This window comes from Otolemur garnettii, unplaced genomic scaffold, assembly GCF_000181295.1.
Source record: "Otolemur garnettii isolate 467f Iridium unplaced genomic scaffold, OtoGar3 scaffold00330, whole genome shotgun sequence".
In the NCBI taxonomy this organism is placed as follows: Eukaryota; Metazoa; Chordata; class Mammalia; order Primates; family Galagidae; genus Otolemur; species Otolemur garnettii.
The window spans coordinates 79,473-103,543 of NW_003852725.1; the positions used below are offsets into that span (position 1 = coordinate 79,473).

The window sequence follows — 24,071 nt, forward strand, 5'->3', positions numbered from 1 at the left end:
GGCCTCAGCTTCCTGAGCAGCTGGGACTACAGGAATCTGCCACAAAGCTGGGCTATTTTTAGAGATAGGGTCTCACTCTTGCTCAGGCTGGTCTCAATTTCTCTGTTGTTAGAATTATAAACCTTCCTCTGCAATCGTAAACACTCTTATTTTATCATCCGTATCAGAGCCCATATTAAACTGCCAGGCTCTCTGGCCTTAGGTAATGAACAAGTTGATACACTAATTTCTCAAAAATAAGTATTTACTGTCTCAATACAAAAGGTTTCAGCTTCCCTTGAATTTCATCATCAAAATACCAAAGCATTAGCATATCAATTCGAATTACCTACTGAACTTGCTAAATAAATAGTAGGAGCTTGCCCTGATTATCAAGCAGTGCAAGGACCTTCCTTCCCTTGGAAAAAGCTACTACCCTAGAGGATTACACAGTAATGAACTATGGCAAACAGATGTTACACACTATAGGTCATTTAACATACTTAAGTTTATCCACGTCATTGTTGACACTCATATGGGGTATATCCACACTACACCATAAAATGGAAAAAAACTTGCCATCTCCCATTTACTAGAATGTTTTGCTCATATGGGAAGTCCCAAAAAACTAAAAACAGACAATGGCTTGTGTTATACCAGTAATACTTACATTTAAAAAAAAAAAAAAAAGGGCTATGACCCCTGTATCACTCACTTCAGAGGTATTTTTAACAAAGCCCTTATAACTATTAATCTTTTGAATTGAAACACTGATAACTTTTCAGCATTTCAGAGGCGCTTCCAAGGTGCCTCCAAACTAGCATGGCCAAAGGATTGATGATTATTCATACTACCCTTGGATTTAACCCACTGGGAAGGACCTTATCCAGTCTTAACATGGGAGAGAGGATATGGGTGTGTTTCCACATCAGTATGACCTGTGTGGTTCCCAATGAAAAGGACCACACATGAGCTGGAAGGAGCATTTCAATCCAGAAGCATTTTCAATGGATGAGTCTTCAGTAGAATCCACAAGTATTCCTGCTCCAAATATAAGGGACACCCCTGGTGACATGATGATCACTTAATACATTATTCCAGGACGCCAACTCTCTTAAGAGACTGCTCAAGGCTCCTCCAAAACCTGAGAACAAGTTCCTGGCTTGCCTTACAAGGATAGCTCAGAACTCTGTCAAGGTGTGCTTTCTCTTTTTATTGTATTTTTTCTCTGCCACTAAAGGAGAACACATCTGCTGGACTCACTTAATAGAACCAGTCCAGCCTGTGTTCTGGGGAGACTGTGATCCCCCTTTCCAGTAATGATAAAACATGGACTGGAGGTCTTTTTATGTCTGTAAGGCAACCCTTGCTGAACCAGAGTGACTAGCTTTATTACCCCAATGTCTCTTTCTTTATTGATATCCATGCCAAATTTACCCTTTTGCATGTACTTTTCTGTATCATTTAAATATTTAATATATAATTTAATATTTAATTAAAGGGACCTGCCTTGTGCACTAATTACGTTACAGCATCTCAACTCCTAGAGAATTTCCTGTGAACTCTCTGTGGGATTAAAAGTAATTAAAAGAAAATATTTGACATGTGTCCTACAGTATTTCTGAGACGTCTAAACCAAACATCACTAAGTCCACTACTATGCTCACACACTTCTCTCATCAGGCAAAACAAAACTTTAAACTGTTTTAACACAGAGGTAGTAAGAAATATGCAAGGATTTTCTCAAGAATCCCCAGTGAATGGATGAGAAGATCATATAGGCCCTACCAGGCAAAGCCAAGAACTTTGGCTTTTGATGTGAATTTGATGAAAGTTTACTGAAAGGCAAAGCGAAGCCTCAGATAGTGTTTTTTAATATCTTAAGAAAAATCAATACTCAGAAAATTTAAGAGTATGAGGAAAAAACTGCCTTCTGTGAGGGCAGAAGAAATAAAGGGGCTTTTAAAAACTTAATTTCCTTGTGTCAGAGCTTCTTAATCCACACCCTACGGTCTGGCTTCTTCCTTGATCTTTGGACCTATCACCTGTGTCACCTGCTTCATTCATTCCCATCTATCTGCGTGTTTGGATTTGTTTTAGAAAGTGACCAGGTCTATCTCAGAGACAGCAAGTTCTACTTTATTAGAAAAGGACAAATAAATTTTCAATTTTCAACTTGTTATCATACTCAGGAGAGAAGAGAGAATGGTTTTTTGTTTATGTTTTTATTGAGATAGTGTCACTTTGTTGCCCTGGAACAAGTGCTGTGACTTGATAGCTCACAGTAACCTCAAACTCTTGGGCTCAAATCATCCTCTTGCCTCAGTCTCCCAAGTAGCTGGGACTACAAAAGCACCTGCCACAGCGCCTGGCAATTTTTTTTTTTTTTGCAGTTTTTGGCCGGGGCCAGCTTTGAACCCACCACCTCTGGTAGGTATATGGGGCTGGCGCCCTACTCCTTTCAGCCACAGGTGCCACCCAACGCCTGGCTATTTTTTAGAGGCAGGCTCTCTCTCTTGCTCAGGCTGATCTCAAACTCCTGAGCTCAGGCAATCCACTCACCTTGGCCTCCCAGTGTGCTAGGATTATAGGCACGCGCCATCATGGCTGGCCTAAAAGACAGAATGTTACTGAAGATTCTAAAAAATTATTTTCCTAAATACAACAGAACCTCTTTAGGTTGACTACCCATGGGAGTAACAGGCTGGGGAACATGTGAAGGAGATCAACGTAAGAACTAGGCCTACTGTATTCATAGGTATTATGTGGTACATGTCCCACCTATGCAAACTAGGTCAACTTAAGGAGGTGGTCAATATAGGGAAGAGGTCAATTATAGAAGTTCTACTATACTATTTTCTGACAGCCCCTGTAGAATATTCAAGAAGCATTTTAGATTTGTGGATTCTGTACTTCACTTTCAAGTAAGAAAAATAAAAAAAATGAAGGCTGGGTGCACTGGCTCACACCTGTAATTCTAGCATTCTGGGAGGCAGAGGCAAATGGATTGCTTGAGCTCAGGAGTTTAAGATCAGCCTGAGCAAGTGTGAGACTGAGTCTCCACTAAAAATAGAGAAACTAGGCTGGGTGCAGTGGCTCATGCCTGTAATCTTAGCACTCTGAGGTGGGTGGATTACTGAGCTTACAGGTTCAAAACCAGCCTGAGCAAGAGACCCCATCTCTAAAAGTAGGCAGGTGTTGTGGCGGGTGCCTGTAGTCCCAGCTACTCAAGAGGCTGAGACAAGAGAATCACTTGAACCCAAGAGTTTGAGGTTGCTGTGAGCTATGACGCCAGGGTACTCTACCAAGAGCGACAAATGAGACTCTGTCTCAAAAAAATAAAAAATAAAAAAAACCCCAGAAAAACAAGCTAGAGTGTTGGGGTGGGTGCCAGTTACTAATAGTCCCAGCTACTCTGAAGGCCCGGATTATTAAAGCCCAGGCCTTTGAGGCTGCTGTGAGCTATGCTGCCACAGCACTCTGGCCACAGAGTGAGACTCTATCTTTAATTAGTTTATTTAATAAAAAGGAGGAATTAGATTTTAAGGTGTAGACAACATATTTCATATCACTAAATATCTAGAATTACCAGGAAATTAGAGTGAAATTTGAAAATCATCACAAGAAAGGTATATAATGAGGTCAATATAAAGATTCTTTTGTATATTAACAAGTCCCCATTTTTATTCCTGAAAATGGGATTTATGCAAAGCACAAGCTCCCAAACACATTCTGCAAAGGAAAGAAATAAAACTCTTCTGGTAGATTAAAAATTTTGGAGGTCGGTTATTCTCACCTACAAAGTCCAGGTGTCTGGAGATCTCTGACATCACATCCCTATACAAATGCCGCTGAGCAGGGTCCAGGTATTCCCACTCCTCTGGAGAGAATTCTATGCCCACATCCCTGAATGTCAATAGTTCCTGAAACAAAAATAAATTAAAAACCAGAATGACTATGTAGCCCTAGGCAGAGTTCTTAGTGCTCAGGTATTTCCAACTCTCCAGAGACAATTCTGTGGCCACATAACTGAATGTCAACGGTTCTGCAACAAATCAAAAATAAATAAATAAATAAATCCATTAATTAATTATGACCAAGTGGCCATAGGCAAAGTTCTTAATTTGACCCAAGATAAAATGAGAGAATTAAGAGTCCTGGCTCTGACCCATTTGAGTGATCTGAGTTCAAGAAGATAAATTTAAAGACACTAATATTCCTTAAGGGATTCTCTACCCGTGTGGAAATTAAAACATAAGATTCACAAAGTTAGCATAGATACTATGCTTACATAAAATATAAATATTTAAAAAAGCATCACCACAGAAATACATTATTTTTGAGTGCTATATTTACATCAAATAGAATCAGTTGTGTCTAGTCCTCAAATGGGAAAGTCATGGTGATTCAGAAGAATACTTCTCAAATTTTATTTGGTGTGACAATGAACTGGAGATTTGTTCCAATGCATATTTTAATCCAGGATGGAGAGCTGGGTAAGGCCTGACATTCAGTATTTCTAAAAAGCTTGGCTTGGCGCCTGTGGCTCAAGTGGCTAAGGCGCCAGCCACATACACCTAAGGTGGCGAGTTTGAATCCAGCCCGGGGCCCACCAAAACAACAATGACGGCTGCAACCAAAAAACAGTTGGGCGTTGTGGCAGGCACCTGTGGTCCCAGCTACTTGGGAGGCTGAGGGAGAAGACTCGCTTGAGCCCAGGAGTTAGAGGTTGCTGTGAGCTGTGATACCACAGCACTCTACCCAGGGGGATAGCTTGAGCCTCTGACTCAAAAAAAAAAATAAAACGCTTGGCAGTGATACCAGTGCCTCAGGTCTTAAAGCCACACTTCTGAATAGCAGAGAAGTAGAGCACTGAGAGAAGAATTCATGCATGACACGTAATTGAGAGTTTATGAAATATATAGATTATGACATAACAGCAAGAAGTACACCAATTTTCTGAACATTTACTATATATTAGATGTCATTCTAGCAGTTTGTCATGTGTTCTTGCTTGAAATTATAAAAAAAACTAATGAAAAAATAGTCTTATTCTTTTATGAGAGTATTTTGTCCATTTCTAGTAAACAGCAGAGCTTTTGGTTTACCCAGTTTCTCTGACTTAGAGTTTATCTCAAAGGGACATACAGGCCACCAATGTACTGATACAATCTGAACTGAATATTCAGAGCAGATTTTATAACTGTGAAGAGTAATGAAAACAAGTGAAGAAGGCAGCAACACTAAGTTGATCAAATAATGCTTACATTTTATGCACACAAATACATAGAAACTGTCTGGGCACGGTTGCTCAACATCCCCCTCCCCACCCCCCATAATCCTAGCACTCTGGGAGGCTGATGTGAATGGTTTGCTTGAGGTCTTGAGTTTGAGACCAGCCTGAGCAAGAGAGAGACCCCTATCTCTAAAACTAGCCAGTTGTTCTGGAAGCACCTACTTGGGAGCCTTAGGAAAGAGGATCAACTGAGCCCAAGAGTTTGAGGCTATGATGCCACAGCACTCTACCAAAGGCAATAAACTGAGACTCTGTCTCAAAAAGAGAAAAAAATGCATAGAAATTTTAACTACACATTATAAGTAATAGAGTAGGAAATAATATACTTGGAGATAGGAGTCTGGCAGCCTACTCATTTGCCAGCTAATTAATAAACTTTCCTTTTCCTCAAAAAGAATTAAGTACATTCTTCTGTAAACACTAATATGTAATTATAAAAAATTATTAATCTGTCATTAATTTTTTAAATTAAATCGTAGCTGTGTACATTAATGCAATCATGGGGTTCAATGTACTGGTTTTATACACAATTTGAAATATTTTCATCAAACTGGTTAACATAGCCTTCATGGCATTTTCTTAGTTATTGTGTTAAGACATTTCTATTCTACACCTAGTAATTTCACATGTACCCCTGTAAGATGCACCAAAGGTGTGCCCCCACCAATTACCCTCTCTCTACCTATCCTCCCCCCTCCCCTCCCCTCCCTCTCCCCTTCTTCTTGGGCTACAATTGGGTTACAGCTTTCATAAGAATCTATAAATTGGCTTCATAGTAGAGCTGAGTACACTGGATACTTTTTCTTCCATTCTTAAGATACTTTGCTAAGAAGAATATGTTCCAGCTCTATCCATGTAAACATGAAAGAGGTAAAGTCTCCATTTTTCTTTAAGGCTACATAATATTCCAAGGTGCACATATACCACAATTTATTAATCCATTCATGGGTTGATGGGCACTTGGGCTTCTTCTATGATTTAGCAATTATGAATTAGGCTGCAATAAACATTCTGGTACAAATATCTTGGTTATAATGTGATTTTTGGTCTTCTGGATATATACCTAGTATATATACCTAGTAGAGGAATTATAGGATCAAATGGCAGGTCTATTTTTAGATCCCTAAGCGTTCACCAAACATCTTTCCAAAAGGAATGTATTAGTTCGCATTCTCACCAGCAGTGTAGAAGTGTTCCCTTTTCTCCACATCCACACCAACATCTCTGGTTTTGGGACTTTTGTGATGTGGGCTAATATTACTGGAGTTAGATGATATCTCAAAGTAGTTTTGATTTGCATTTCTCTGATGATCAAGGATGATGAGTATTTTTTCATATGTCAGTAGGCCGTGCGCCTGTCTTCTTCAGAGAAGTTTCTCTTCAACTCCCTTGCCTACCCTGAGATGGCATCCCTTGTTATTTTCTTGCTAATATGTTCGAGTTCTCTGTGGATTCTGGTTATTAAACTGTCAATAATTTTTTGGCTTGGTGCCTGTAGCTCAGTGGTTAGGGAGCCGGCCACATACACTGAGGCAGGCGGGTTCAAACCCAGCCTGGGCCAGCTAAACAACAATGACAACTGCAACAATAACAACAACACAAAAAATAGCTGGGCACTGTGGCAGGCACTGGTAGTCCCAGCTACTTACTGATTTTCCCCCCAAGATAGCATTAATGGCAGAGAGAAAAATAATGAACTTTATAGCAAAGGAGTACTGCAAAGAGCACCTTAAACGAGTGAATGTATTGGGACAAATAGGTTATCAGATGTTAATAAACACAGATGGACCACAATCACCACTGTGATAAGAGTAGGGAAAATTAAATTATGATCTGATTTTTTTCTTTTTTTTTGAGACAAGAGTCTCATGCTGTCACCTTGGATAGAGGGCCACGCATCATCACGATTCACAGCAACCTCCAACTCTTGGGCTCAAGCAGTCCTCTGGCCTCAGTTTTTCTATTTTTAGTAGAGACAGGGGTCTTACTCTTGTGCTATCTGGTCTTGAACTCCTGACTTCAAGCAAACCTTCTGCCTTGACCTTCCAGAGTGCAAGGATTACAGTTATGAGCCACCACACCCTGCCACAATCTGAATTTAGTCATAGAAAACAATGTGCGGGGAAGGTCACAAGTGATGAAATGTCTTCTAATTGGTCAACTACCAACTGATACCCACTAGAAGCCTGGGCCGAGAACCTCTTAACTGATTCTTGTCCCTCAAGCTTTGCTGTGCACATAAAATATTTGTGACTCTGTACCTCAATTTAACTCAAGGGCTTCTGCAGGTTTGGAAGGGGTCTTTGAAGTGGCATCTGTAAAAAGTCTCTCAAATGTAGATGATGCTCTCTCCAGATCCATTATCAAGAGGATTCAGCTATGGACAGCAGGCACAGCGTACAAAGTCCCTCACACCCAACACTCTCATCATAACATGAATACTTTCCTGAAAGATGACATTCTTTTCTGGCCATTTCAAGACAGCAAGGTCTGAGAGAGTCTGTAGTAAACAGCATATACATGTTCTAATGTAGTGTCTACCGAGCAGGGGCCATGCGTTCACAAGCATGTCACAGAGCACCATGCTGGGACATCACAGTGTGAGAATTAATCTTCACAATACCATTGAAGTCTGCTACTAAATGTCCCTTAATTCTGCACAGAATTCAGATGAAAGGTCCAGTCTTTATATTTCTCTTTTGTTTTCTTATCACTGACTGCAAGAAATTATATAAAAGATAAATGCAGAAAAGTAGGAGCAATACAAGAAATGGTGAAGTATACGTCAGAGAGATTTTTAATTGTGTTTATATTAATATTTACCTTTGTATAACTTGTAGAGCAAGTACTGGATATTCAGGAATACAAAACAGATTGCTAGGTAGGTGTCTCTAGTAAGGCAAGTTTTAATCAGAGAAAAATAAGGCCCCCAAATACAGAGTCATTTCTTCCCATTTACCTGCTTTTGTGTTTTAAAAACTTGGGAGTAATAGCTTTGGAAAGACAACAGGAAAAGCCATCCAAAAGTCTAATTTCTACTAGTCAGTTCTCTGATAAAAGAGGTCAGGTTGGGGTCACACTTGGGTCAGGTTCAGAAGAGCGTGGATCAGGACAGGCCTGGGGCAGGGAGTGTGCCTAAGGCTTCACATCTCTCCTTATTTGTTTTCAACTCTTTCTTAAGCTTGCCCAAGAGAAATATTCTCAGAGCTTATTTGATTTTAACTGTTTAAACTCTATAATCTATTTTTTAACATACACTAACAAATAACCCAAACACATAGGGTTTTCAGGGAAAATTATAATCCAGTAGAACCTCCATACTTGACCACCTTTTAAAGTTTATCTAATTTCAAAGACCAGACACGCACAAACCGTACGTATCAGTGAAGCAGGCCTATTTCCTTATGTCGACCACCTCTGTACAGTGACCAGTTTGTCACAGGCCATTGTGTGGTCAACTTACAGAGGTTTTACTGTATCTCTTCTTAACAATGTGAAGGCATTAGACACAATAATCATAATAATAGTAATATCTCTTCCGTCCATAAGTTGCTATTCCATGGTGACATCAGCACTCACAGTACACAGGAGTAGTTCAAAGAAGGCCCAATTCCCCTGTACACCTCTCTTCTTGGTACTGAACACAGGACACTGAGCACAAACATTTATATACTTTTTCTAGACTGAAAGTTTCTGGACACTGAAGACACAACTGCTTCATGTGCTGTTCTCATGGCCAAGTGAAAGGAAGCCAACTGATTTACCTATGAGTTTGCATCTCCAGATCTCCTCCTTCACCCAAGCACCAAGACATTGGAGCAACCCCCATTTAGGCACGAACCAAGGACATTTCCCTTTTGAGGGGAGAAACAAACAAACCCTGGTCCAAACATTTCTCTTCCTTTGAGATAGAATCAGGACTAAACCCTGTTGCCAGCCTGAGCCCAGTCTGTACAGGACATCTCCAATATTTCAAAGTCTCCTAGGTCCTGGTAATAGAGTCCCTAGTGACACAAGACTGATGCCCACAAGGTGATTCAGGCAGGAGACCTCAGGCTGAAGTGTGGGTCACAAGAGAGCCTAGATCAGCTGTGAGCTATTACCTGTCCATGATCAGCTAACACTGGGGTAACAGGAAGGACAAAAATACCCTAATACCCAGTAACACAGCGTAATGGTACTGTTGCAGTCACAGCAATGGATATTTTTCTGGCCCTGTCCTCTAATGCTGAACTGCTTGTTTACAGATTCTGCCACCAGATTTGTTCACACCAGGAACTCCTCACAGATGGTAACAGCCCACTGGACCTGAAATTCCTGGGTTCAAGAGATCCTTCTTCCTCAGCCTCCCAAGCAGCTAAGATTACAGGCACCTTCCACCATGCCCAGCTGATTTTTCTATTTTTAGTAAAGATGGGGTTCAGCTCTTGCTTAGGTCATCTCCAATTCCTGAGTGCAAGGATCTTCCAACTTCCAACTCCCAGAGTTTATGTATTTGTATCATGTCAGGAAAATCTGAACACTATATCAGAAACAAGAAAATCATCTCCAGTCCACCAAAAACTGACAGTGATGACCGAATAAAAAGAAAACTCCTTTATATATGAGTAAACAAGAATATGATGTAAATCACAGGAAATCTGCTAAGAGACTGTAAAAACAAAGTAAAAAATTTGACAGTAAACCTTGCTATACATGAAAATCTTAAATTCACCTGGTAATTGGGGGAGGCTAGCTTCTTTTGGTATATTCAAAGGAAATTTGAATTGGCTATATTCAGAGTAAAAATATATTTTCCTTGTCTTCATAACAAAATGTAGATTTGCAACTACATTGCAAATGTGCCTGCCAAAGGTGGTCTCCTACTTTTCTACAGAAATTGTTCCATAGGGCTTTATCTTTCTGGCTTCTTAAATATCAAAGCAATAGTTCTCAGGTTAGCTGTTAAAATAATTTACATATATTTTCAAGAGACATAGAAAAAAATTGCAGAATAAATTTTCTAAATTGAACAGTTTAAGAGGAGGGGCCCAAAATCTCTTCCCTTATTTTCAATTTTGAGAATTATGTCTCAAATTGCTAATTTGCATTGGCCCTTACCCCAACCAGATCTAGGGTCATGATCTTCATGGACAACTGAAACACAAGATGGACTGTCTTCAGGCACTGCTGTGGTGACCTCAGACACACTGAATGGATAAAAAGAAGGTTTACAGAAAAAAAGGCAGAACAGAAAAGGAGTTATCAAGGAAGCATGGTTGCAGGTCAGTGCAGTGGTGGTGGAAGGATTTGTTTTTGCAACAGATACAATCTCAGGTGGGGCTATGTCTTATTCCTTTGTCCATATAGGAGATGAGATTATGACTGAGTGGTCAGAGCCTATGATGCTGGAGGTATTGATCAGGTTCCTGATACACATTCAGTGTTGAGGGAGGGATTAATCCAGGAGTCATCTAGGTACTTGTGTGGGGTTTTGGTGGTAAGCTTCAGGAGCAGTTGTGCTGTGTGTGCAATCCCTGAGCTTGGGTCCTTCCCCTGAAGGGGAGTGGCCTTGTCATTACCTAGTGCTTGTGTGTCAGTGGACAGGAATCACACAGTGGCAGCAGGGTGTAAGGAGGGGTCTGCCTTCAGAACACATTTTCTCTGTGTACCTCAGAGCTTTCTCAACAAGGTGAGGTAGAGAACACTCATTAGGCCCAGAGAGATCTGACTACATGACTTCTCCTAAAGTCCTAACTCATGCCTGGGGACAACTGTTTAAAGACATGTTCCAGACTACCTGCCTCAGTCATTAACTTCACATAGCTAAAATTTGGGATTAAAAAAAATGTATAGCCAAACAATAACTTATGTAATTTTAATGTAAGTTCTTGGTTAACAACTTAGAAACTGCCTGTTCTCTTTTTCCCATAAAAACTGACCTATAACTGCGGCTAGCAGGAGCTTATATACAAGGCAACTTGACTGTGTGCTGCTGGGTGATCATCCTCAACCACTGCACACAAATACTCTCTTTAAACTAGATTCTTACCTTTTGGATGATGATGAGGATGATTTTGAAACAAAGTCTTACTCTGTTTCTCCAGGCTAGAGTGCCCTGGCATCATACCTCACAACAGCCCCAAACTACTGGGCTCAAGTGATCTTCTTACCTCTGCCTCACAAGTAGCTGAAACTACAGGCACCCACCACAACACCTGGCTAATTTTTCTGTTTGTAGTAAAGATGGAGGGGTAGGGATGGGAGTTGGGGTGGGCTTGGTCTTGCTCAGGTTGGTCTGGAAATCCTGAGCTCAAGTAATCCACCTCCCTCGACCTCGAGGAGTACTAGGATTACAGGTGTGAGCCATTGCACCCAGCCTTTTTGATTATTAGGTAGGCTTCCTAAGTCATCAGTCCCAGCGGAAAAAGACATGGACTAACAGGACAATTTGTGGCGTAAAAGCTCATGTGCAGGATGACTTTTTCTTTTTAAAAACACCTTCTTCTACCCCAGGCCCTGGCTGACCAACACTAGGTGAGATTCACAGGCAGCCATGTGTCCTAGGTTTCCCAAATGTCCCTCACTGGAGACACCTGACTTAATGTGGTAAGCGTGAGCACACAAAATAGTCTCTTTTGAGAAGGGTTTCTCTCAGGACATATGATGGGAAATTATTGCAATATGACAATAGAGGTGTTTTCATCATAGCTTTGTTTGAAAATAAATAAATGTGCAACAACGGAGCATGGTTCAGTAACGTGGTGCAAATGAATGGAAGCCTTTAACAAGGACACCATGATATATATGTGATGATACACAAAGGATGTGGTGATTCGTGTGATGTAATCATCAGATTAGAGCAGCATTTAAAAATCTAATTCTGTTGTTTTTGCTTAGTTTATGTGTATATGCTTTTTGTGAATTGAATTAGAAGATATGTCCTTTTTTATTATTTATGTTTAGATACCTCTTAAAAGTGAATTGCTTAAGGCAAATTGGAACAATCTAATTTTTAAAATGTACTTTGAGGACATTTAATATTTTTAAATGATATGTAAAGTATTTCTTAACACACAATGGTAATTTAATATTTATGTTGTAAGGAATTTTTACTTGTTGACTGTGTTCCAAAATATTTTATCTAGGACATTTTGTAGAAATGATTAGTCCAATACCATGCCCACAGTACAGCAAATGTATGGAACATTCGAAATAACATAATGACAAAACTTATATGAGGAAAGTAGAGTGTGTGTATATGATGGCAAATACCCGTTGCTGTAATGTATGCATAAATATGTGCTATAACACAGAAACTCATCTAGGTAAAATTACAAAAGGAGCCTCTTGGTTCTTCTAAAGAACTTGGATTTACCTTTCTTCATGATAGTTTTAGTTTGAACCCTAACAAAATAGGGCTTTTGTTATTGCTTTTTGTTCTCTTTTTATGTCTCACATACAATCTCTTTTTATTAATCCAATTATTAATGCTATATGTTTCCCACTGTTTTACTTCACCAAGAAATTTAAAGCCACAACATTCTAAAGACTAGAAATTGATAAAACCAGTGATAGCAGCTATACATGTCAATGACATGACTAAAATCTCATTTTTGCCACTATGTGATGTCATTTAAATTTTGTTTAGGGGCATTCAAAAAATTACTCACTTGGACATACCGTCTTTTCCCCACCACCTGACAAGACTATCTGGGAATGAGCCCTCTCAGTTGTGAGGGACACCTCAACCCTTACACCAGGCGTCTTCAAACTATGGCCCGCAGGCCACATGCTGCCCACCTAGGACATTTATCCGGCCCACCAGGTGTTTTTGCCTCCACTGTCTGTCCTGCTTAGCAGCCAACTCATCCCGGGGCCCATAGTCCAGCCCTCCAACGGTCTGAGAGACAATGAACTGGCCCCCTGTTTAAAAAGTTTGAGGACCCCTGCCTTACACTGTGATCACCAATGCTTTCAAAAAAGAACAAATTTGATCAAAAAGGATAAAGAGCACGAATTTAATTTGCAGAATGTAGGACTCCTCTAAATATCAGGCCCAGGCATTTGCAGGGTTCAGCAGTCATGTTTCACTGCACTTCTTGACGCTGGAAGTGCTTAATCCTGGAAGTAATAATCCCTTGAAGCTGCTTACTATGTGGATACAAAGACCACAAGTAACTATGTGTAAACCATGTGGCATCCTTGACACTATAACCTACACACCACAGTTCAATGATGTACACCCAATCACTAATCAATGCTTGAGTAAACCAATGAGAATTCTTAACAAACAACTTCCTTATTGGTCCCATTCTTTTCTCCTCTTTGCCTTTAAAACCAACCTGTAGGCTAGATGAGGTGGCTCATACCTATAACCCTAGCACTCTGGGAGGCTAAGGTGGGCAGATTGCCTGAGCTCAGGCGTTCAAGACCAGCCTGAGCAAGAGCCTGTCTCTTTAAAAAAAAAAAGCTGGGCATTCTGGCAGGCACTGGTAGTCCCAGCTACTCAGGAGTCTGAGACAAGAGAATAAGTTGAGCCCAGGAGTTTGAGGTTGCTGTGAGCTATGACACCAAGGCATACACACAACCCTAGAATGAGTGAGACTCTGTCTCAATAAAAACAAAAACAAAAACCAACAAACTTGTAGCAAAGACCAAATGGAGCTCACATCCAAGAATGCTTGGATCTGAATCTTCCAAACAGGCATCTCCAACATGGCTCAAGGAAACAATTGAAAAATATATATTAGATGCCTTTCTTTCTTTCAGTTGAGAAATTTATAAAGTCACAGAACTTTAAAACAAAACAAAAAATGACATTATCAGCAACCTCAACCCCAACTCCAAAACATAAAACAACTCAAATTTTAAAAACAGTGCAGTAGGGGAGTAATTACTGACTCAAGTCAGTAACATGTGTGCCACAAAAGGAGGCACAGAAACCATAAAAACACCTTTACAGAACATTAATGGTAGATTATGAACTAAAACTCCTAAGGCTCCCCCCTAGCAAATAACTGACTGGACCCCATCTTGGTCAAGGGGATCCCCTAAAACTCAGTTGGTAGCCATGAGAAAGATCAGACATGCCTCATCATGTCCTCCTTGCTCCTTAGGGATGCCCCTTGTGACTCATTAACAGGCCTCAGGCCATGCAAGACATACCTGCAGGTCCCTGATATACACACCAAACCACTCGCATCTGGACAGATGTCCTGTAGTTTGTCTCTGATTAACAGACCCTTATGTAAACCCAAGCATTCCTTTATCTGGCTCTAGGTCTATTAGACAGAGTCTGACTCGTTCAGCCAATTGTCAACTGAACTGCTTGACCCACCCATAATCTGTGGGCCCCACTTTGAGAGGTCCCACCTTTTAGGGTCCAACTGAAGGCACATGCCCTCCATGGATCGATTTATGACTTTACCTGTAATCCCTGTCTCCCTGAAGTGTATACAACCATGCTGTGACCCACCACAATGAGTCCAGGTGCTCAAGAATTCTCGGGTGGGCTCCAGGTCATGGTCCTCAATGTTGGCTCTGAATAAACCTCCTTAAATTATTTTATAGACTATGGGAATATGGTTTCTTTTCCATTCATAGTGTATTAATAGTAATATTAGGTTACTGAAAACTCAAAGGAGGCAAAACCGAAAAAATACTACTTTATGAAATACAGTCAAGCTGCAAAGAATAACAAAAATGATCAGAAGTATGATCATCTCCCAGGGGACACACCAGAATTTCCCACTGCTTATTTATTCACCTAGATGGTGAGTCCATGTGGCATTATAGGTATTATTATTTTTTAAACTCAGCATAGAACAAACTTATTTCAAAAATCACCTGTGCTACTTCAGACCATTTCACTCAGTACACTCATATTTTCAAACAAAATAAAAAGCTTAAACACATATCCTAAAATAAAATTCTTAGGTACTTGGGAAAACAGAAATTATATGACAAAAAATGTATAAAGTGCTCCTTCCATGGCTGGTGTGAGCAGGCTGCGAAACCTGCAGGGAGGCTCCCCTGAAGAACTGGACCTTGGATGACCTCCTGTAGCAGGCTCAAGATTGGCCTTAGCTGGGAGTCCCTGGATGCAGGCCTCTACTTTTCAGTCAGGGTTCTTTACGTAAATTTATGTTAAAAAACACACAATATTTAAAGAAGCTAGCAAAATATCTCAAACTCAGTTTTTCTGTTTATAGAAAAAAACGAAACTCTAAGAAGAAAAAAATCAAAATCTCAGACCACAACAAATAAGCACAGAAGACCTCTGTGACTAGAGGTGAGGGGGGACTCATCCCTATCAACAAATAAGCAACCACTTTTGCAGGAGACACCAACTAGATGTCCTCAAACCTAGTTCAGTTTCAACACTATCCATCTAAATTCAGAAAGTGGGTGAGGTACAGAGTGTTCATGTCCTTGTCAGACTCACCACCTTCCAGGAACTACCAGGTGTTTAATCTATCTGGAAGCTTCCAAACTCCATCCTTTGGGTTTTTATGAATGGTTCATTTCATTTAAATAAATAATTGAACCATAGGTCCATAGTAAGCAACTTAATTTTATACCCCTCTCTTCTCTCTGAAGGTCGGGTGTGGGACTAAAAATTCCATTTCTCTGGACACATGGCTAGTTCGTTTGGCAACCTCTCATTCAGTCCTTACCAGGGGCTTTTCTAAAATCTCCTTGTTACCATAAGCTCAAGTGTTAAAGAATGAGTTGAAAATAGTGAAAGACTACCTTTGATGTTCATTGGTGGACACTACTGCAAAACTCAAGGACAAAAGACCAAATAATGTAACAAAAAATATTATCATTTCTCTAGTCAGGAAATAAAGCTTAGAGGAGCTGAAATCCAGAATTCACGGGGGAAAAAAGGAAATATATTTAGCATAATATCACAGAAATTGTACGCCACTAAAAAAAAATACTTGTACAGGAAAAGCAAAAGAATCTATCTCATTTAGACAATAAACAGGGCATTTAATTATGATTTGCATGATAACAAATCATTTTGGATTTGCCAAATTCTATCTCACAGAATTTATTATTGAACTTCAACTCCTACACAAGATACAATGAGCTGTTACAAATTCTTCACACTGTAAAAAAGAAGAATGGATGTTTTGGTAAAGCTTTGTCATTTACCAATTTCATTACTCTGCTTTCTAGTAGAAATGTATTTATTTTTCTGCAACCAAAATGATAAAGAAATGTTTCCTATTTTCTTTCCCAGGTAGCATTCTCAAAGCTAATTCTTGGAATTCCAAAATCACCTACAAATAAATAACATACCTGACTAACTTACCACACTTGCTCTAGGAAGAAAATGGAAAACAAGAATTTTTAAGTGGAATACATGACCAGATTTTTTCCTGAGATCTATGTTGTTCATGTTTCTTTGAAAACACACAGGTTGCCAAATAAAAAAAAGGATATACATTTTAAGAAAAAAACTGTATTAAAATTTTAATATTAGATATATACCAGTAACACTTGTTATCTTATGTACTGTACCTTGTATCTCTTATAATTTGCAGAACTCAAATGAGACTTAAGTATTAAGATTTTAATACTTTTTTCCTTTCTTAAAATGTGTATACTTTCTTTGGCACCCTTTTTATTATGTTACCTTTCAAGCTCTACTGCTAAAATTCATTTTACAGTTAAGGAAAAAATGAAGCTAAAATAAGAGAACAAGTATTTTCTAGGTGAAGGGCAGAGTTGACAGAAACACAAACATGAGGGACTCAAGTGTCAAATCAAGCCATCCGATCACCTGGAAAATCTGCCCAGCCCCATCCTGCTCTTTTAACTACTGGATGGCCTTTCTCCCAGGCTACCCTGCACGGCTCTCACTGTGCAATTTGCTTTCCAGGTTCTTGCACCACCTTACTGGGGTCTCTTTTGCTTATCCTTTGGTATACTTTTTCTCCCTTCACAAGTGTGAAAAAATCTAGAGAACAGGAATTGCTTTTGTCCTTTTTTCCTCAGTATCAGCATCCAGTTGGCATGTCTCCAGAAAATGAAAACTGGGATGGAGGAAGAAAATGTTAATGTCTCAATAACTTAGCTTCTTAGATAAAGGATATACCAGGAGATTCCTCTCAGCCCGAAGCCGTCTTTATGCTCCCCTGATAGGCTCCAGCCAGCTTTAAATCTCAAGAAGTCCTCATGGAGAAGACCCAGGAGCTGATATAGAATAGACATTCCAAGAGACAAGGCCACTGTGAACATTCAGAGTCACCCCCAGACAGTTGTGAAACCCAGTAATGGGAAAAGACAGGTGGGTGGCTGAGGACACAATACCCTGTGAAGTTTCTACAGACAACGCTCAAACCAAGGCCATTCTGGTAAGATGTTTGTGCCTAGGAAATACAAAAAGGAAGAAAGGATCTCTACCCAGAAGGAAAAAAAAATCCTTTTGTCATATGGACATTTGCACTAGACGGTTTATCTCAGCTCAATTTACAATCGCCAAAATGTGGAAACAACCTTAATGCCCGCCAATCCAGAAATGAATTAACAAGCTGTGTTATATGTATACCATGGAATATTATTCAGCGACTAAAAAAAGATGGAGACTATACATCCTTTGTACTAACTTGGATGGAGGTGGAACACCTTCTTAGTAAAGCATCACAAGAATGGAGAAGAATCCAATGTACTTTGATATGAGGACAATTAATAACCTAGTACACAGAGGGGAGGATGGGGGAGCAAAGAGAAGGAAGGAGGGAGGAGTGTGGGGGAGTCGCAGTGTTTGTCACACTGACAAACACAATTGGTGTAACCTAGATCTTTGTACCCTTAATGAATCCTCAATAATTAAAAAAAAAAAAAAAGGAGAAAAGGCACAAAGAATTCTTAGACCAAAGCATCAAGTGAATGTTCTCGAATTTCCTCAAGTGAAATGTTCAGAAACACAAATATTCAAATATTTTAAGAGCTGTCCAAGCTAGGCACCCGTACCTCAGTGGCTAGGGCACTGGCCACATAAACTGGGGCTGACAGGTTTGAACCTAGCCCTGGGCCTTCCAAATAACAATGACAACTACAACAACAAAACTACCAAGAGTTCTGGCGGGTGCCTATAGTCCCAGCTACTTGGGAGGCTGAGGCAAGAGAATCGCTTAAGCCCAAGAGCTAGAGGTTGCTGTGAGCTGGGGGCCACAGCACTCTACCAAGGGCAACATAGACTTTGTCTCAAAAAAACAAAAAAACCTGTCCACTTCTCTGAAAAATAATGTACAATTAAAATCCTCTGTCTCTCCGAAAAGTATTATAAAGCACAAATAGTGGAAAATGTGAATTGGTGAGTTTATGCTGACATTTAGGAATGTGGGGGAAACCTTGAAATTTAAGGTTTTACTATAAGCCCTAGGACAGTTATTCTAAGGGTACAGTGTGGTGGATGTGAGGTTCTGTTTGTTATTCATTTGGAAAAGAGAGACAGAAACAGGTCTTTCTATGGAGTGTTAAAATCAATAAATAGTGAGCAATTAGAATGAACTGATTCTTGTGCCCTGAATTGCTACTAAGGATACTGAAATCCAACCGCGAATGCATTTTTTGGTAATTATTACCTTAGAAACAAAATTTAAGCTTACCCATTACAAACTACCAGTTTACCTCTGATTACAGAAACAGAAGATAGCTTGTGTCATAACCGAAAAAAAGGAGGCTACAAAATGATAACCAACCAATTATCCAGTTAGGTTTCTACCTTCATGCACTTTACAAAACCCTTTCTTTCAAGCCCCTCCTGTGGATCCCCAAACAAACCACGGCTGGGGCTTGCTGACTCATAAATCACCGTGCCCCCTAGTGAACCCCTTAATATTTTAACTGTGCTATATTTTTTAACTGGGGAGAGGGCAGACTGGGGACTTCACGGACCCAGCCACTGAGTCAGGATTCTCCCTGACGACCCACCCGTCTTTACCACACAATCTGGGGAGACGCCGTGTTCTGGGCACACGGCGAGGCCGTGCCAAGTGGCCAGAAGGGTCGGACCGCCAAGCTGCTCCACCTGGGACTGGAGTCCGCAGGCTTCGGAGCTGACGAGGGGAGGCCGAGACCGCCACAGCCGCTTCTGGACGTTCGACTTTCCCATGACAAACCAGTCCAATATGCTCACCGTTTCCTGCCTTCCGTGTCGCCCCGGCATCCTCCTTACAGATCTTGCAGTACCTGCGAGTCACCGGGCGACACGGACCGAGAAGAGACACCGGGGCCTTACAGAGGAAGGCGGGAGTAGCGAACACTGACTGACTTTGGCGGCCGGAAGCAAAGGTCCAGGGCTGTTCCGGGTTGTAGAACCCGCCCCTTACACTTCCGCTGCACGCCTCATTTGGACAGTTTCACACCAGTGCTCCTGATTGGTTAGAGCCATCAGCCCCCTCCCCTCATTCTTCTGAGCTAATAAAAATCAGCGCTCCTGATTGGTCAGAGCCATCAGCCCCCCGCCCCATTCCTCTGAGCTAATGAAAATCCCACGCATTTAAAGCTGCAACCAGTGTTTTCTCTCCTCACAGGAAGTTGTCACAGCTAGGAGGCCATTGGCATTTAACCCTGTATATGATGTTATATCCATAATGAACAACACAAATAGTATTCAACACTATGATAAATATTTTTAAATTTCAGGTTTGGGGTCGTGCATGGTGGCTCATGCTTCTAATTCTAGCACTTTAGGAGGCCAAGGCAAAAGGGTCCCTTGAAGCCAGTAAGTTGAGACCAGCCTGGCCAACATAACAAGAGTCCCATGTCTACTAAATAAATAAATAAATAATTAAAATAAAGACAAGAGTCTCACTCCGTTGCCCAGGCTGGAGTGGTGTAGCATCAGCCTCCCTCACGGCAAGGTCAGACCCCTAGGTTCAAGTGATCCACATGCCTCAGTCTCCACAGCAGATGGGACTACAGGAACTACCCAGTATCCCTGACTAATTTTTCTATTTTTAGTAGAGATGGGTCTTGATCTTACTCAGGTTGATCTCTAACTCATGAGCTCAAGCCATCCTCCCACCTTGGCCACTACAAAAGTTGTTTTTAAAAGCCAGGTATGGTGGTCCATACCTGTACTCTCAGCTACTCATCGTGGGAAAGAAATCTCAAAATCGTGACAGGAGTGCAGCAATTTTAGAAAATCAGGTCAGAAATGAAAAATCCCCTCCCCAGAGTCCTGAAGTGGCTTGAGGCCAGAGTTCCTGGAAACATGCTACCCATAGGCTGACCTGGAAGTACACACATAGTCCTGATCTCCTCCAGCACTGGAGAAGAGCCCCAGGCGGTCATCTGGGCTCTCAGTCCCTCTCCAGGTATACTGAGAGGGCTTTTGTAACTGTGCTAGCTGAGCTCACACCTGGTCAGTCTCCATTTTCTTTCCCCTTCTAATAAATCCTTTCCTTGTTCCTGGACTGGCCTCCTCTCCTTTCTTGTGGACCCTCAACCCAGTTCTATGCTAGAACTTCTCATTTAGGAGGCTATGAAAGGATGATCACTTGAGCCTTTGAGTTGGAAGCTGCAGTGACCTGTGATCAGAACACTGCACTCTAGTCTGCAAGACCCTGTCTCTAAATCACTTAATAATAAATAATTCCAGGGCAACTCCTGTGGCTCTGTGGGTAGAGCCTTGGCCCCATATACCAAGCATCGCAGGTTCAAACTCAGCCCTGGCCAAACTGCAATAACAACAACAACAAAAAGTGGTGTTGTGGCAGGCTACTGTAGTCCCAGCTACTTGGGAGGCTGAGGCAAGAGAATCACCTAAACCCAGGAGTTGGAGGTTGCTGTGAGCTGTGTGATGCACAGCACTCAACCAAGGGCAATAAAATGAAACTCTGTCTCTACAAAATAAATAAATAAATAATTCCGATTTTATAATCTTCATGGACTCTTGTTTTCTTAAGGAAGCAGCCTGAGTTTTGAAAAGGGAGCAGCCAATCTTCTCAGGCACCAATGCCTGCTAGAATTAAAGAGCCCTGTGAGTGTCATTTTAAATTTTCTGATAGCAACATCAAAGAAAAGAAAAATTAACACATAAAATTGATTATAATTTATTCACTAAATTTATTATTTCAATATGTGATCTATATTAATACAGTAGTTTGTGGACTATATCTTTCAAAATCACATTGCATTTTACACTTCCAGAACATCCCAATGAAGACAGTACACTTAAATGTGTATACCTGATTATTCTACTTTTCAATACATTTAAGATTGATGAGTGGGTGCATGGGATAGCTACCTGTTTCTTTCTTGTAACTTATTATCATTTATTGATTACTATTTTCCTAATTTTACTGAGGATTGCAAAATAGCAGTTTTCTAACTCTAGCATACCCTCTGCATATACTAGTTCTTATTCTCTAGAAAGAATTGCATTTTCTCCTGAGCTCTTTATTACATTCACATCTAACCTAACAGGAAAGGATAAAAACTGGATTCTTTTGCTTAGTCACTGTCACAACAATGATGACATGGCCTTCCAAACAAAAACAGAAACATGTAGATAATACTTTTCCTTGCAGTATTTCTTGTGTATTTGATAGGACTCCATGTGCTGCAGTTATATCTATTTTCAAGTTAAAACTGTCCCGTCTTGGGTCAGTGAGGGACTCTTCACTTGTCCTCCTGTGTCCTTGTGCCATGAGACCATGTTTAGAGAAATTTATGATTTTTTGGGGAAGACACAGGAATGATTGCTTTCGTCTTTCACATAACTTGCAAATAGATGTTCTGTTTAGCATATTCTTTTTAATTTATAGCAACTCCTACCATGCAAAATATTATGGTTTTGTATCATGTCCTTGGTTAATCTTAATTTCACTAACATTTCTTCATTTTAAAAAGCCAGATTTATTCTCACAGCTTATAGTAATATTTACCAATGTTTTCTTCTCCTATTTGCAGGTTTTAAACTTTTTGCCATTTATATTTCTTCTTTACCCTTCATCTTATTCTAGCACATGATGAACAAATTTATTCCCATAATTTTTATAGAACTATCCTGTTCTCAAACATGCAGCATTGATAAAAGGTTCCCCTTTGTTTTTATTGTATAACTTTTTTATCCACTTGATGGGATTGTTGAATTTTCTGCTGTCCCAGAGTGCTTGCCTGTTTATGTTCCCAGCCATTTTCAACTGCTGTGCTGCTGGAGCACTGTGCTGTCAGAGGATCTTAGGGGTGCCATGAAAATTTTAACAAAATTTTAATTAAATTACTTTTGAAAGAAGTTCAAAGCACAATCAGTATATTCTTTCTTTTTAATTTTATTTGGTGGTGAATATAACTTAAATATGCCATAAAAGTTTCACTATATGTTGAAGTGTGCCAGGATATTTTAAAAAAGGTCAAAAAACACTGCTTTAACACTATACTACCTTAATTATAGAAGGTTTGAATCTGTTTTAATGTCATGCAAGACCAGAGAAACTTCTTGCATTTCTTTCTTGCTAATTCTGGTTATTCCCATGTTTACTCTGAAAAATTCTAGGTAGCTTGAAAGAGACTGACAGAATCTATTTGAGATCAAATACAATATTTAGGTCACCTTAAATGTAAATTTTGTATATTACTGAGTGACACGATGGTTTCAGACAGCAGAGAAAAAAAGGCAAGGCCTTCAGCAATTTCTGCTTTGAAAATGTTGCAGTGTCACCTGTAGTCTCACTATGAGTATCTCCAATAATAGCAATTGCTATTATTATTATTTTCAGACAGCGTCTTATTTTGTCACCCTCAGTAGAGTGACATAGTGTCATAGCTCATAATAACCTCAAATTCTTGGGCTCAAGAGATTCTCTTGCCTCAGCTTCCTTAGTGGTTGGACTACAGGTGCCCACTACAACAGCCAGCTATTTTTAGAGAAGGGATCTCGTTAGTTCTCTGGCTGCTCATAAGATATCTAGCTGTCCACTTCCGCCTCCCAGAGTGCTGGGATTACAGGCGTGAACCACCTTGTCCAGCCAATAACTACTATTATTATTATGTTAAGACAGAGTGTCACTCTGTCCCCCTGGGTAAAATGCCATGGCATCACAGCTCACAGCAACCTCCAACTCTTGGATTTTTAGCAGTCCTCTTTACTCAGCCTCCCAAGTAGCTGGACTACATGCACCTACCATGAGGCTACCTAGTTGAACTTGAGCCCAAGAGTTTGAGATTGCTGTCAGCTAATGCTCATGCCACAGCAGTCTACCGAACACAGTGAGACTTGGTCTAAAAAAAAAGTTATTGCGTGGCCCTGTGACTCAAAAGGGTAAGGCACCAGCCCCATATGCTGGAGGTGGCGGGTTCAAATCCAGCCCCGCCCCCCCCCAAATAAGAGATATCCATCAAATGTATAAGGTGTAACAAGACTTTCTAAAAATAAAAACCAAAAAATAGTAACAATAACAATTTTGTAACTTTAACCAAATAATTTTATTTTCTCTGCACTTTTCTAATAAATACTTGCCTCTGACGCTTCATCAGTAAAACACTAATCCTTTTTCATTTTGGTTTTTCTCCCATACATGAATTGCTTTTTACTCAATAAGCTCTTAAATGTTTTGTTATGCCTCAAGATACATTTTAATTGTACAAAATAAAATACTTTAGAATAAATAAATAAATAAAGTTCTGAGGGGCTCAGCACGTGCCTCTGAGAATTTTTCCAAGTCCCAGCTGAGGACATGTAAATGTGTGTATGTTTCTCTCATCTTTCTACCTCACACACCAGATGTCTCTGGCTCAGGCCCTTAAGAAAAACAAAACATTTCTAGGGCCTCCTTCAGACCTCAGAGTTGTG

General features: G+C 40.2%; 1 protein-coding gene across 1 annotated transcript in view; it reads right to left on the reverse strand.

Moving 5' to 3' along the window:
* Positions 1-19,518, reverse strand: part of LOC111722723 (zinc finger protein 708-like) — a 35,826-nt gene extending 16,308 nt beyond the window's left edge. Inside the window, exons 1-2 of the mRNA XM_023509063.1 lie at positions 19,410-19,518; positions 3,776-3,902 (exon numbers count right to left, since the gene is read on the reverse strand). Coding sequence (XP_023364831.1) covers positions 3,776-3,902; positions 19,410-19,439 — 157 coding nt within the window. The 5' untranslated portion in view covers positions 19,440-19,518. The remainder of the gene's footprint in view (positions 1-3,775; positions 3,903-19,409) is intronic.
* Positions 19,519-24,071: the final 4,553 nt, after the last annotated feature.